We start from the raw sequence: 14,175 nt of genomic DNA, 5'->3' as shown, positions 1-14,175 counted from the left end.
ATATTCAGTTTTTTATTTTTATTAATCAGTTTTTTATTTTTATTTTTTAAATAATTTTATAATTATGTTTTAATAATTGGAATCCTCAATGCAATTTTTTTATTTTTATTTTTTAAATAATTTTATACTTATTTTTTAATAATTTGGATCCTCAATGCTATTTTAAAAAAAAATTATAATTTTTTTAACAATAATTTTTTTCTATATTTTAAAAATAATTTTATAATTATTTATTAATAATTTGGATCTTCAATAAAAAAATTTATAATTTTTTTTTAATTATCGGACCCATAATGCCACGTGGCAGCTTCCAATTAGTCATTTTTGCCGCATCAGCGCGTGTGTGTAACACACACTTTGAGCTTTTAACTGGTTGGGAAAAAAATGTTCAATTGAAATCAAATTAACGGGGGGGAGAGGAGAGGGAGGGTTTAGGGGTTTAATAGGTACAGGCCTTAGTTTAAAGGTCTAAGTGAATTTTAGGGACAAATTTGAGGGGCTATCGATGGGTTTGGCATTAATTTTATTATAATTAACTAATTATGATATTTTTGTAAAATGTATTTAATAATTTTTTCTTTTTTAGGATGTTTGCACTGCGATTTTAACTGATGCGATTCAGAAATTGATAGATAACATCATAGTTGATGTTTTCACACCGGGGATTGCAACGCCGCTCAAGATTGTTAGTCCCAAAAAATTCACTGATAGTCAGTAGTACATCCGTGATAGTCATTTTTCATCAAATTTTTTAGACGCCCACTTAATTAAACAAAATGACATAAAAACATCTGTAACAAGGACCAAAAAGCGAACTAAGATATTCATGTCACCATAAATGACTGAATTTGATTTCAGTAGTAAAGGCTCTAAAGAGACTGTCACTATAAATTTTCCTCAGAAGCATCCGTTTAATAATTTTTTTATCTATGAAGATGAAACTATCGAATTAATCGAGTTGTAATATGATAAATTATCAAAATAATTGTTAAAATTTCATGCAAAGAAGTATGATATCTAATTTTTTTTCTTATTATTTTCTAATAATAAAATTATGATTTATTGAAACTTATTATAACTACTCTTACAAAAAATTGAAGAAAAATCACTACAAAACTGATAAATCTGAATTTACATTCATTTCATTGAATTTTGTTGTTGCACATTCTGATATAAAAAATTAATTTTACACTATGTCTTTATTCAACACCTGCTGAAACGATGAGGTCTTAGAATACCATTACATATAAATACCACATATTATTCTTTTGATACAAAAATGTAATATATGATACATTCTGGTACATAAGTTATATTAATGTATCATATAATTATGAATATGTTTTGTTTTAATAATACAATAGTAACATATGGAATGTGTTATGTTTACGATGTGAGAAATATTTATGTAACTGCTTTAAAAAGGGTATTGCAGATATTTACACACATAAATTATGTAACAGTCATACTCTATTTTTATTAACAAATCGATAATTTATGAAGAATCATTTGTAAAAATCATGCAATGTTTTATGTTATTATTTGGAACAACATTCAGATGTTATATTCTACCAGCTTCATAAGAAATCAAAGCAATCAATGAATCAAAATTACAAATATACCACTGTGAATTGCTTGTTCAAAACATATATTGATTTGACATATGAAAGTTATTTTCAAGATGCAGCAGATAATTTTTTTTTACTCAAGAAGATTATAAATAGTCGTGCATTGTTACCAACAATGAAGAGTTACTGATCAATATTATTAAAGAATTTAACATACCGACTGTTTTGCCTTGGCATTTGATTAATGATGTATATGTCCCTATAATTTGTGATAAAAAACTTCACTAGATGCTGGCTGTGATATCTCTAAAGAAAAAACGTATCAGGGTGTATGACTTAATATTGTCATCAAAAAATTGAAAACCCTCGCCTGAGATTCATAAGTTGTCTGTGGTGCTGCCAACCTGCCTATGTGACAGTGGCTTTCTGAAAAACACAGAATGTACGATATGGTCCAGTCTCAAAGCGTAAACAAATAATATGAGCCAAGGCATCGATGTTGTGAAACAACACCCATTTGATTTTGAATACATAGAAGGCATTGCACAGCAAGCCAGTGAAAGTTTGTAAGTAACTCTTCACAAGTTTATCCATGTACAAAGAGTACAACTGAATGCTATTGTTGAACATTTTCTAACTATAGAATTATTCTTGTTCATGAACTGTGGAGTGTTTGTGACAGCTTTTGTTGAGTTTTTTTTAACTATTGAATGTCGATTTTCTCATTAAAATTTGATGTTGATTATTATCGAAAGAGATATGCAACACTCTTATGAAACTATGGAGTCAAAAAGACTAATAAAGTATATATTAGCGACAATGATGATCCACCAAGACCACGATCAAGTTATGTTCCTCCGACCAATGATTCTGTTATTATTGATATAGAGTAGCTATTAAATTTTTGTCAGATATATTTTGAACAGTATTTTATGCACTATCTTAGTGACCAGTATTATTGTTATTTTGAATACCAAGTTAAATATTATTATTTTTTCAAAAAAAATTATTATTAAATATTTAAATCAATTAATATTGTGAAATATTTTACTAATCATTTATTCTTATTTTGTTCATCACATTCAAATCTATATGACATATATAGAATAAAATTATTTAATACTATTTCAAAATATTCAAGGTCTTAATTGAAATGTAGAAGGTACTTTATTTGATTTTAAAGCTCTTTAACATATTAATGTATTAGAAATATTAATAATTACTTAGAAATGCATCATTATATGCAATAAGATTCTTCTAATAATTTTCTATTTTTAAAATAATTTGCAGATACAATACATATATAAAAATAGTCATATATCATATTAATATGTTAAACTATAATGATATAATAGATAACTTGATACATAAATAAATTCAAATTTATGTAACATAAATAATAATACAAATACAACCAATGTATCATATTTTACAGTACGATGTATTGTAATTTTTGCATTACATCAATTTTGGTGACTTTATAATTGATACTTATCAGTTTGTAATCTATCAGTTAAAATATTAATATATAAAAGCTTACATATATTTTATAAAGTTATGCATTGTTTTATATTTGTCATATGTTTAATAATAATAGTAACGTGCCGTAAAGTTACATTCAATGAATAAAATCATATTAACATGATGCGTTTTTCATGAAATAGAATAAAACTCATTTGAACAACAAAATAGACTTATGTAAGTAAAATATTACTTAAAAACAACATTCAACATTAATTAAATATAAAATGAATTGAAAATATTAAATCATTAAAAAATAAAGGCTCATTCAACTTTAACATTGTTCAAACATTATTCAGCGCTAGCCAAATCAAAATCAAATCAACATAAATTAATTAATCAGAGTACATCAAACATGTTATGTATCTTACAACATAAATATTATTTCACTTTCGGAAAGAATTCACACGTGCGTCTGTTGTGACCTTCACGCCTCATTTTTCGCAACAGTTTATGCTTGACGTTATAGTTTCATTTGCTTTCTTATGCCTCTCTTTCTTTGTTCTCTTAGGTGGCCTTCTGTATTTTTGTGGTATGATCACTTCGTCTTCGACATGTTGAGGCACATGTCAGTCCTTATTATCGGGTATAGGTACCATTGAAACCTCATATGTCTTCAAATATTGCAGACTTATAGTAATCAAAGCACCACAGATTAAACTTAATAATATTTTTACTTTTGAATACTATGATTGCGTGTGGACATGAAATCTCGTCAAGCTAAAATCTATCGCAATTGCATTTTTTACCATTCAGGTCCACAATGTATTTTTTTTTTCAGATTCATAAATAGAATAAACGTACACTGATGCAGGCATGATCAAACAAATAAATAATCATATATATATATATATATATATATATATATATATATATATATATATATATAAGTTACTTAATTATTTGCATTAATAAACTGAATTATTAATAAAATATACCGTTATTCGTGAAGTTTTCACTCCATTAAGTATTAGAATTTCTTCAAACCTTCTCCCTAATGTTGTTTTTGTTTATGATACAATTTCTCTATTTTTTGCAGTTAACTTCTTTCAAAAAATCTAAAATCGATAATTCACGTGCCTCCACTAAACAATCATTTATAGATTCAGCAACGTTAGATGTCATTAACCGACCTCTATTTATTGATGTATGAATCCTTGACCACTTCTTATAACTTGCATCATATAGGTCATCCTGAACTCGGTGATCAACCTTGGCCATAAGGTACTCAAAATTTTCTTTTCTATAAGCTTTGGCCATAGAATAGTACAGGTCACTAAGTTTGTTCTTGCTCCTTCTAAAGTTTGTGCAAACCTTTCTCAAAAGATGTCAAATGCATGCAAAATGAGGAACATTAGGACAAAATGCTAATATTTTTAATTATTATTTTATTGCGATTCGATACAATACACATGTTCTCACGTTTTTCATATGCAATTCTAAGCTATTCAAAAAATCATGTCCATGCCCAATCTTTCTCAGAATCTACAACCCCATAAGCTATTGGCAATATGCAACCTAAAACATAAAAGAATCATCATGCATCACTTGTTATTTAATGGTATCAGATAAATTAATATGAGACATAATGTTATGATACTTTAATTTTTCACTTCACTGAATTCATATAATATAACGTACTTGTGTCATCAAGAGTGCTATCAGAAAGAAAAAAAATTCTGTACGATCTACTCAAATGAGCACCGCTAATCACAACTATTGGTCTGCAATACAGAAAATCATGCATCATTGGTTGTAAAGATATAAATAAATACTTGAATTCATTATCTATTGTCTTATGCATCGTAATGTGTGATTTCGGATATATAGTTTAGCATGTCAATGTATCTCAACATTTGTTTATATCCACCAGCAAGTCCACCTCTAAGCATTCTATATCACACTTCTTAGCACATCATGCTTTCATATAATTAATATCAACATCATAAAAAGCTTTCATTCCTTTGATAATGTCGGTTGGAGTGTGTTTTCTTTTATGGTTTATTAATTTTGGCTTTGTAAAGTTACTAACAAAGGCAACTGTAGTCTGCAGCTACTTTAGCACCCTATCACTCATTGAACATTTATGTTCAACATTAAATATATGAATTTTTAAAAAATTTGAATCCTTCAAGTAAGATGTCTTCATGAGCCAACTATAATTTTCATTACGATTTTTACGGCCAATAGCTGCATAAATTTATATATAGTCATCAATTTTTACTGAAAAATACTATGTATCAGCAAAACTATTAATGTATCAGGTAGGGAACATAAAACAAAATTTCAATATCTATATATTCGAAATTAATTACATTGCTATACAATATAATTAGTGATGTATTTGACAAACCTACGACATCATCCAATGCATGATCTTTTATCAATAAATTTACAGGTAAATTACAGATACATAAATACTAATGTATCATACTAAGAAAGTAAACACCAACAAAACAAAAGCTAGCCAGAAACATAAATAAAAATATCTTTTTTTATCAGATCTTTTGGCTTTGAAATTAAAACTGTGATCTAAGGCATACTTTGCCATTACAGATACAAGAATTTTTTTATCCTTGTACAACTGCTTGACCTTCACTTGTTTATTTTGACAATCAATAATGAATTTTGTAGTTGCAATTTCTGGTACATACAAAGAGTACTATTGTTCGACTCAACAACAGCAAGTGCTAGCGCATCTGATTCTGTTCCTTCTACGCAAATTACAACACCAATTTCAACATCAATTTCTATTTACTCGATCGATTTATCCATTGTTATGCATAATGAATAAATTACAAAATCTGTAAATATTTTTTTCAACTCGACGTAAATCTTAACACCATTATCATTTCTAATCACCATTGCGACGTATTTTCTTCAACAAAATATTGCATCAATTTTTTTTCTTTGATTCATCTATGTCAAGCTCTGCTGCGATGGCGGAAATCAACCTCATATACAAAACACTTTTGCTAACTACAATTTCATCACTTTTGTAATTTTCATAAATAATTTCACTTTGTCAAATTTCAAAATGTCTCAACAAAATCGATATATTCATCATAAACACGGTATGAAAGATCGAAGAAGTAATTAGTTTTGAAAGAATATGATGAAACCAACTTGATTTGATTTTTCAAATTTCAAAATATGAAGTTACTATGGATTTTATGTACTTTAGCAGACAACTCCTTTAATTAAGTGCATTAGTTGCTCAACTGTAGGTCAATTTATCCCCTTTTTCCTTTTTTTTTATCTATAATTAATAACTTAATAATGTATCGTAAACTAACTTGTCATGACGTTGACTAATGTATCATATATGAAATTTTAAGTAATCTATAATCTATAATCTATAATCTATAATCTATAGTATACTAAAAGTGTGAAACCCCTTAGAAAAGTGATTTGAACTTTTTGTCCTTCATTCAAAGACCCTTCTTTAGATAAAATTATCTTTTCACTATTTTGTTCAATTTATTATTATTTAATTAATGTTATTATATTTATAATTAGATTCCTAAAATATATGGTACTGCTAAAATACATGGAAGGACTCAATTAATATTTTCCTTTGTAGTGATCAATTAGAAAAATACTTCTAAAATAATTTTGAAAAATACTCCTAAAATAGAATTATACTAAGGAAATACTTCTACATAAATATTAGAGATACACGTTAACAATATTTTAAAAGGAAAAGAAGCTTTCATTCGGACCAAGGGTTATTCTCATAGTAATTGGTCTCTGACTAATGTGTCTCATTTGTAAGGTTGAGTTTGTCATGATCAAGTTAGGCCAACAATATCCCTAGCATAAATAAATCAAGCAGCGGAAAAAGAAAGAATTTAAGCTGTTATTTGCATGATTTATATCTACTTTTTTGTGATTTGCATGTCCTATTTCAATGATACCACTTTTTTAATCCAAAGGATGATGTAGGTTGCGTTTAGTTGTATTATTTTTATATTTTTGTTTTGATAATTTTTTTTATGTAAAGGTAAAGTTTAGTTATATTATTTGATATTTTTATTATCGTATTATTTTGTTATAGTTTATAGGTGGTAGATGAATGTTAGACGGCTTTGAAATTTTTTTTATGTAAAGGTTAGATTTAATTATATTGTTTTATCGTATTGTATTGTTGCAGTTTGCAGTTTATAGGTGGTAGATAAATGTCGATCGACTTTGACAATTTTTTTTGGTAAATATTAAGTTTAATTAAATAAATTCTCCAAAAGATATTGAATTTAATTATTGTGTTTATCTTTATTATTTAAACAAATATCCTATTTAGTGTAATGTTTGAACTCAATAAAGTGCGGTGTACGCGCCTCGCGCGTAGTTATTATAAAAGTAGGGAGAGAGGATAATTAGGTAGAAAAGTGTTGAGGTTTATGTTGTTTATACATTATTTTAAGTACTTATTTCTTATATGGGGACTAATGGGGCGCCTCCACATCATTAATGAAATATTTGTGTTGGTTTAATCTGGACCTTTTAAAATGAAGGGAAATATGAAGCCTAAAGGTGGATGTGGGGTCTAATGAAGTGGATGGAGGATAGTTTTGTACCATTTCCAATAGGTGAGGGATAGTTTTGGCCCTTTTTCGATACATCAACGGAGCCCAAAACTGGAAAATAATTTGTCAGCTGCTCGTGATTAGATCATGGTTTAGGCATCTGTATTTGAAGAAAACACGGTTTCGCTTTGCTAAGTAGTTTCATTTCCACGGCGAGTAAATTTTTGCTGAGTTCTGTTGCTGCTTTGGATATTCCAACCTGCAGGTCATTGCAACAATCAGTGCTCTTACCACGGATCAGATAATAAAAAACTCTTAGTTCCATTGCTTCTTTGAAGCTACCCTTGCAAAATTTTGAAGGTGTTTCTACTATACGTTTTGAGAGGATAGGTACGGTAAGGGGGTGCCATATCTACGATGACTGTGCTCACCATCTCAACTGCTCATAAGAACTTATTATAATATTTCATCCTCATATATACGGGTAGATACCCCAAGTATTCTCCTTCCAAATTACAATTACATGGAATGCACAATACTTGAAACTTTCATAATTTGCAGTCGTCTCGCAGCATTGAAAGATGATTTTGCTGTTGCATTCACTTATGAGGATAGAGTTGTGATTACAGAGGTGTAGTCCCATTTTGAGTTTCAATGCAAAAGCTGTGTAAGAATTAATGTTCTATTCCCCCTTTCTCTCTTGGCTAGGGAGATCTAATATTTGTTTCTGCGGCAAGATTTATGCAGCTAGAGAAACAAATCTGTGGAAGATCAGTGGACGTGATCTTGCAATATCTACAGTTGGCCCACTATCTGAGTTTATCCCTTCCCTGATATGTCAGAACTCAATGGGTCCAAGAAAACTTCCTCACGGTTGTAGATGTTGTAGTTACCTGGAATTTTGCAATGCTTTCCTTGTAGTTACAAATGTTTTGAATATGAAAATAATCAAGTCTAATTTCACATGTACTGAGTTCCTATTCCTAGGTCTAATTGAATAGAAGGAAAATTCTTTTTTCCTGAATTGTAGGATACGGAGGGAAGCTTCTCTTTCTCGAGATAGCCCTTGTTGTCAATGTTCTAAGAATATCACATCCATTGCAGTCCTGCACTGGTCAGCTTGAATGGTCAGCTTGTGTTTCATCTTGGTTTATCTTCTAAACCCGACCCCTTCTTAATGGTGTATAATTTAACAGATACAGGTGCTGGGAAATGCTGGTTGTTTAGATATCCAAGAATCCCGATCATGAAACTGTTATCTTGACATTAGGAGCAGGTGACCATTCGGATTTCCATGACTCTGAAAACCCTTGTATAGCATTAGTCCATGTCTAAGGAGGTCATTCTTCAAAAGATGGACAAAAAGGAAGACAGGTAAACAAAGAAAGGAATATCAATGGGAAAATAGACACGAATGTTGGGCTTCCTATTTATGAGACTTGATTCTGACATCTTTTTTCAGGAGACATTAACTTGGTGGGACGTAAACTACTAATTGAATTGCAGCAGAGATTGCCATAGTATACTGCCTGCTTCTCGAGACTGGCAGCAAATTCAGAACTTTATGGTCTTCACATATAGTCGGCTAAATTTGAAGCTGAGGTCTTCGCACTCTGCACATTCATCTGCACTAAATAGATGACGCCGAGCCTGACCTCATGATAGAGGACTTCGTCATGAAGATATGATGGTCATAAAGTTCATCGTTCAACTGCTTGAGATGTCTGCATCCCATTGATTGCTTTCCCTACTGCAGCAAACTCACCAGTCATTAGGAACAGACCCGGTCAAAGGCATAGAAGGGATGGAAGTAAGAAAGCACTGAATTTTGTACACCATAGTAATTCTTGAGCCCAATCAGCTTCACCTCCCAGCATCACAGACCATCTTGATTCTTGAGCATCTATATTGGCAACAGTACGGTTCCTCCCCCACCCCCCCCAAACCCACTCTCTCTTTATGGACCGCCTCCTTATCTTACCAATCATGTGGATCTTGGGAAGGAGATTGCAGAGCTTTCGAAAGGTTAGAGGACAACTATGTACGTTCGAAAAATATCTCCTCATTTCTAGAGTCTTCTTGGTGCATTTATGAATTCAGAGGATAGCTCGTCCTTCACAAAGAATCATATTATGTTGTATAGCATCTATTTTTTATTTACTGCTTGTATATGGGAGATTTCCTAATTATTAATAAAATTATTTGCCTTAGCAAAACAGAAAAAGGCCACCATTCATCCTCTTGATTTCTTTTTGTACAGCAAGAGCTTTCCCTTATTCAATGCTTATAGAAGTCCAGACAGGTCCCGTTTTGATTGACGCGCTGTGCATATCAACATCTAATGAGCTGCTGCAAAGAGGCTACATACTTCTCTCATTAAGCACAGGTATTACACACACAAATATCTACACTAACCACTGCTGAGGGAAACCCATACTATAAATCTACTTTTGAGCACTGATTTAAGTGAAACTTCCCAGTGCACGCATATCAAGCAATGGGCAACAGAGTGGCGATCATAGGCTGGACTCAAAGTGAGTAACTAGGCATTTGGACATGCGATATGAAATCATGATTTCAAAAGTAATTCAAATTAGACTGCTGGAGAAAGAGAAGATCATATTTTGATCGGACATGCATGATACAATTTTCAGCTCAATCCAACAAAAACAAAAAGTACAATTCCTAATAATTGCACTAATCTTCAACTATCCTACCAATAGAATCCTAATAGTCACAACGGAAGAATGCAAAAATTTACTCTCTACAATACACAACTTTCTTGTTTTCCAAAAAACACAAACGAACAAATACCGAAACCTTACCAAAAGCCACTACTTAGAGTAGAGAACCATCATCCTATCGTCCAAAAAAGGAGAAAAATCCACGTTTCTTTGGCTCCTCCTCCATTATTACAGTCTCCATACTATCTTGCTCCACCAACCTCCAAGCTGCTTGTTCAAATGCCAGACCTGCCAAAGCTGGTGGCTTGTTCAACACAAGTGGATAACCTCTGTTAGTACTTCTAATAACTTCGGAATCCTCAGGTATCACCCCTAACAATGGAAGCCCCAACATTTCCTGCACATCCAACACAGACATCATATCTTCCCCTTTGATCATATCCGTCCGAACCCTATTAACGATCATCTTAATATCCCTTATTCCATCACATTCTAACAATCCCGTCACTCTATCAGCGTCTCGTAAGCTAGTAATATCCGGCGTTGTCACTAACACGGCCTCATTTGCCGGAGTAATAGCCGTGATAAACCCAGCATCAATACCAGCAGGGCAATCAATCAATATAAAATCCGGAACACCTTCATCACGAGCTTTTAACGCATCCACTAACCAAACCAACGCTTTCCCACCAAATCCAATAGGCAATTTGGATCTAGGCTTGGAAATACACAACAACTCAAAATTCGACCACCGCTTATCACGCACAAGTGCCTGATCAAGTCGGCAATCACCGTTGAGAACCTCAACGACGGTATAATTAACCCGATTTTCTAACCCTAGAAGAAGGTCAAGGTTACGGAGACCAACATCGCAATCAATTGCGACGACAGCGAAGCCGAGACGAGCTAAGGAGAGGCCGATATTGGCGGTGGTGGTTGTTTTGCCGACGCCGCCTTTGCCGGAGGTAATGACGACGACTCTGGGGGTATCGCCGGCGAGTTGAGGCTTGCGGTTGTACTGGAGGAGGGAATGTATGGAAGGGTAGAAGTTTCTAGAAGGTCGGAAGAGGGGGGGATTGGGTTTTAAGGTTTTGGGGGATAAGGAATTGGGAGGGGTAAATGAGGAAGAATAGAGAGAAGACGATTTAGGGTGAGAAAGGGGCTGCAGAGATAACATTTTCCTTTCTGTGTAGAAAAATCAGAGGAGAAAGAGATGGGAGTATTGTATTGTATTTTAGGTGAAAGAGGAGGAAATTTCACAAAAAGAACATGTTTGATTATTTTCTTAGCAGAAAGAGGAAGACGACGGCACCGGGAGTGATGAACCTGAGCAGGTGAAATATCTTTTCTTTCTTTTTTTTTTTTTTTTTAAAAGGAGTTGGTTATTTTTGTTTGTTCTTATTTTTAAATAAGACAAATATATATTTCTCCAGTAAATACTCCCTTAGTTTCAATTTTTTTGAGATTTACCTTTTTATCAATTTTTAAATTTCAACTTTCATCTGATAAATTTAAAATCACAATATTAAAGAGTATTTTTGAATATTTTGATACTTTTATGAAATGGTTATGAGAGTTTATTTCAATTCTGAGATGGAAATAATTTTAATTTGTTAAGATTTAAGAGTGAAAAATGTGCAATTAAAGAAAAGGTTTGGGCATTTATCTATAGCTTCTTCCTATTATTATTCTTTGAATGAATAGCTCATTGCTCAATTTGGTTTAAGGTGACACAACTTTGTACTATGAGCTTACGTAGCTATTATGTTTATAATCTATGTTTTTTTAAAGAACTTTGAAGATTTTTTCGGTTTTTTTAAATTATTTTCTTATTGCTAATTGGAGCCAGAGATATGATAGCTTGTTAAATTATTATTTATTAGTACATCAAATCTTTGAATTTCCTATTCCAAGACATCTAATATGCCTCGTTTGCACATAAAAATTATAAATTTTTTGAAGTTGAAGTTAAAGTTGGAGTTGGAGTTAGAGCTGAAGTTGACCATGAATATAAATTAAAGTTATTTTTGAAATTTGTGAGAGAAGTATGAGTGAAATCAAGTAAAACTTGTTTTCACTTTTCCAAATACATTTCTGGGATTGTATTTGAAATTTTTATGGTCAAACGGATCTTATTTTCACTTTTTTCACTAAAGTAAAATAGTTTTTCGAAAAAAAGAAAATAATTTTCATGATCAAACGGCTACTAATTTAATTTTGTTTCATTCCAAATGGATCATTAGATTAGAATGGGACAAGAGAACCATTGGTTTTGTTTTAGGAAAAACTACATAGAGTAGCATACCTAAGACTTAGATTATAAAAAATAGTAACATTTTAATGAAATTACACTGTGTAGCAACAATAGCATTATTTTAAAAGTGGTCCCTAACTTTTACAACTTTAGAGAAATTACCTCCCTTTTTCACGCTTTTCTCCTTCTCTTTCCTTTATTTTAGTTTTACTTTTCCCTTTGTTCACCCCATTATCAGATTACTCTTTTCCCTTATTCACTCCATTATTCACCCCATTATCAGATTACTTTTTTCCCTTTATTCACTCCATTATCAGATTGCTTTCTCACTTTTATAGCACGATCTGATAAGGAAATTGTTCCTCTTTCTCAGGTAACTAATTAATTCAGTTATTGCATGTTATCAGTTTCTTTTTCTTTTCTTACTGTAATCTATTAGCAACTCCGACTTTAAGATTTTTATGCTTTAATGGCTGAACACACACCAAAATTACGAACAAATAAGGGTATAATACCTATTAATTTACCGTCTAATTTTTTTAGTCTTGAATTAACTCAAGAGGAAGTAGTTAAAGTTGTTTCTAGTCCTATACAGTCGAAGAAATTTATGAGTACGAAGGAGCTTAGATCCAAGTTTCGTAACCACCTGGTGAAGATGGCTGATATTTAAAAAAAAAATCATTGAAAAAAGTTTCTTCTCCAAAAGATAAAAAATTAAAAAAATATGAGAAGAAAAGAAAAGCAAAAGAAATTGCAGAGTCAAGCAATGGTGATGACGATGTTGAGAATTTTTCTGCTAATGTAACTGAAGAAGACATGGAGGAAGAGGTATTTTTCGTAAAGCTTTTATCAACTTTGGGGTAATATGTATTTTTCATGAAGCTAATATGTATTTACTGCTCATTTGATATGTATTTAGGGATTTCAGTAAAACTGATCTGTGAAGATGATAGGTTAAATATACAATTTGGGTTAACATGTATTTATTTGTATTTTTGTGAAGCTGATATGTTTATTTGTATTTTGTATGTTAGATAAATTTGCTAAGTCGCATTTATGAAAAATAAATTTAGCTTTGAACTACTCCTAAAGAGGCATTTGGCTATATGTATTTTTTTTTTTTTATGTTTGATATGTATTTTCTGTGGAATGTACATGATAAAATATGCAGAATGTCTTTCTTAGGGTCAAGATGTTCCTTCGATTGAGTTCAATCCCAACATACTTTGTACAAGATATACTTTTCTATTGTGGGACTATGGTATGAGAAAACAAGAAGCAAAAGCTCAAAGTGACGACGAAGCACAATTGAGGCCTGTTAGGAAAAGCAAGATAACAAGTGTCACAAAAATACTTGAAGTCTGATGGTTGATGATTTTATTACATCATGTAGTGACAAGATTTAACTGGATGTCGATATAAATTTTAGAAAGTTATTTTATGTTTTGAAGTGTATCAGAGTTACTAATTTTGAAGTGAATGAAAGTTATTCACTTTATTCTTTTATGTTGAATATGTTTTTGATAAGTTCATAGTATGTGTTTTCTTCCAACGTTCAGTATGATTTATACAGTATTCAGATTTAACTTCAAAATACATATGAACTGTGCAGATTTGCAATA

The 14,175-nt window shown here is 31.3% G+C and overlaps 1 protein-coding gene and 1 long non-coding RNA gene across 3 annotated transcripts; one reads left to right on the top strand and one right to left on the bottom strand.

Moving 5' to 3' along the window:
* The first annotated feature begins 7,454 nt into the window (after window positions 1-7,454).
* Window positions 7,455-9,929, top strand: LOC107863224. Of its 2 annotated transcripts, none has more exons than XR_007053249.1 (3): window positions 7,455-8,729; window positions 8,812-8,989; window positions 9,078-9,929. It is a non-coding gene; the product is annotated as an uncharacterized LOC107863224 (long non-coding RNA). The 2 variants fall into 2 exon arrangements; XR_001672124.2 differs by having other exon boundaries at window positions 7,463-8,742; window positions 9,078-9,928.
* Window positions 9,930-10,221: 292 nt separating this feature from the next.
* Window positions 10,222-13,280, bottom strand: LOC107863223 (septum site-determining protein minD homolog, chloroplastic). The gene has a single exon (XM_016709043.2). The coding sequence runs from the start codon at window positions 11,474-11,476 to the stop codon at window positions 10,475-10,477; it is 1,002 nt and encodes a 333-aa protein (XP_016564529.1). The 5' UTR covers window positions 11,477-13,280; the 3' UTR covers window positions 10,222-10,474.
* Between the last annotated feature and the right edge of the window lie 895 nt (window positions 13,281-14,175).

This window comes from Capsicum annuum, chromosome 3 (genome assembly GCF_002878395.1).
Source record: "Capsicum annuum cultivar UCD-10X-F1 chromosome 3, UCD10Xv1.1, whole genome shotgun sequence".
NCBI classification, from domain to species: domain Eukaryota; kingdom Viridiplantae; phylum Streptophyta; class Magnoliopsida; order Solanales; family Solanaceae; genus Capsicum; species Capsicum annuum.
The sequence above is the reverse complement of the archived record's forward strand: the minus strand, read 5'-3'. Positions and strand labels throughout refer to the sequence as shown.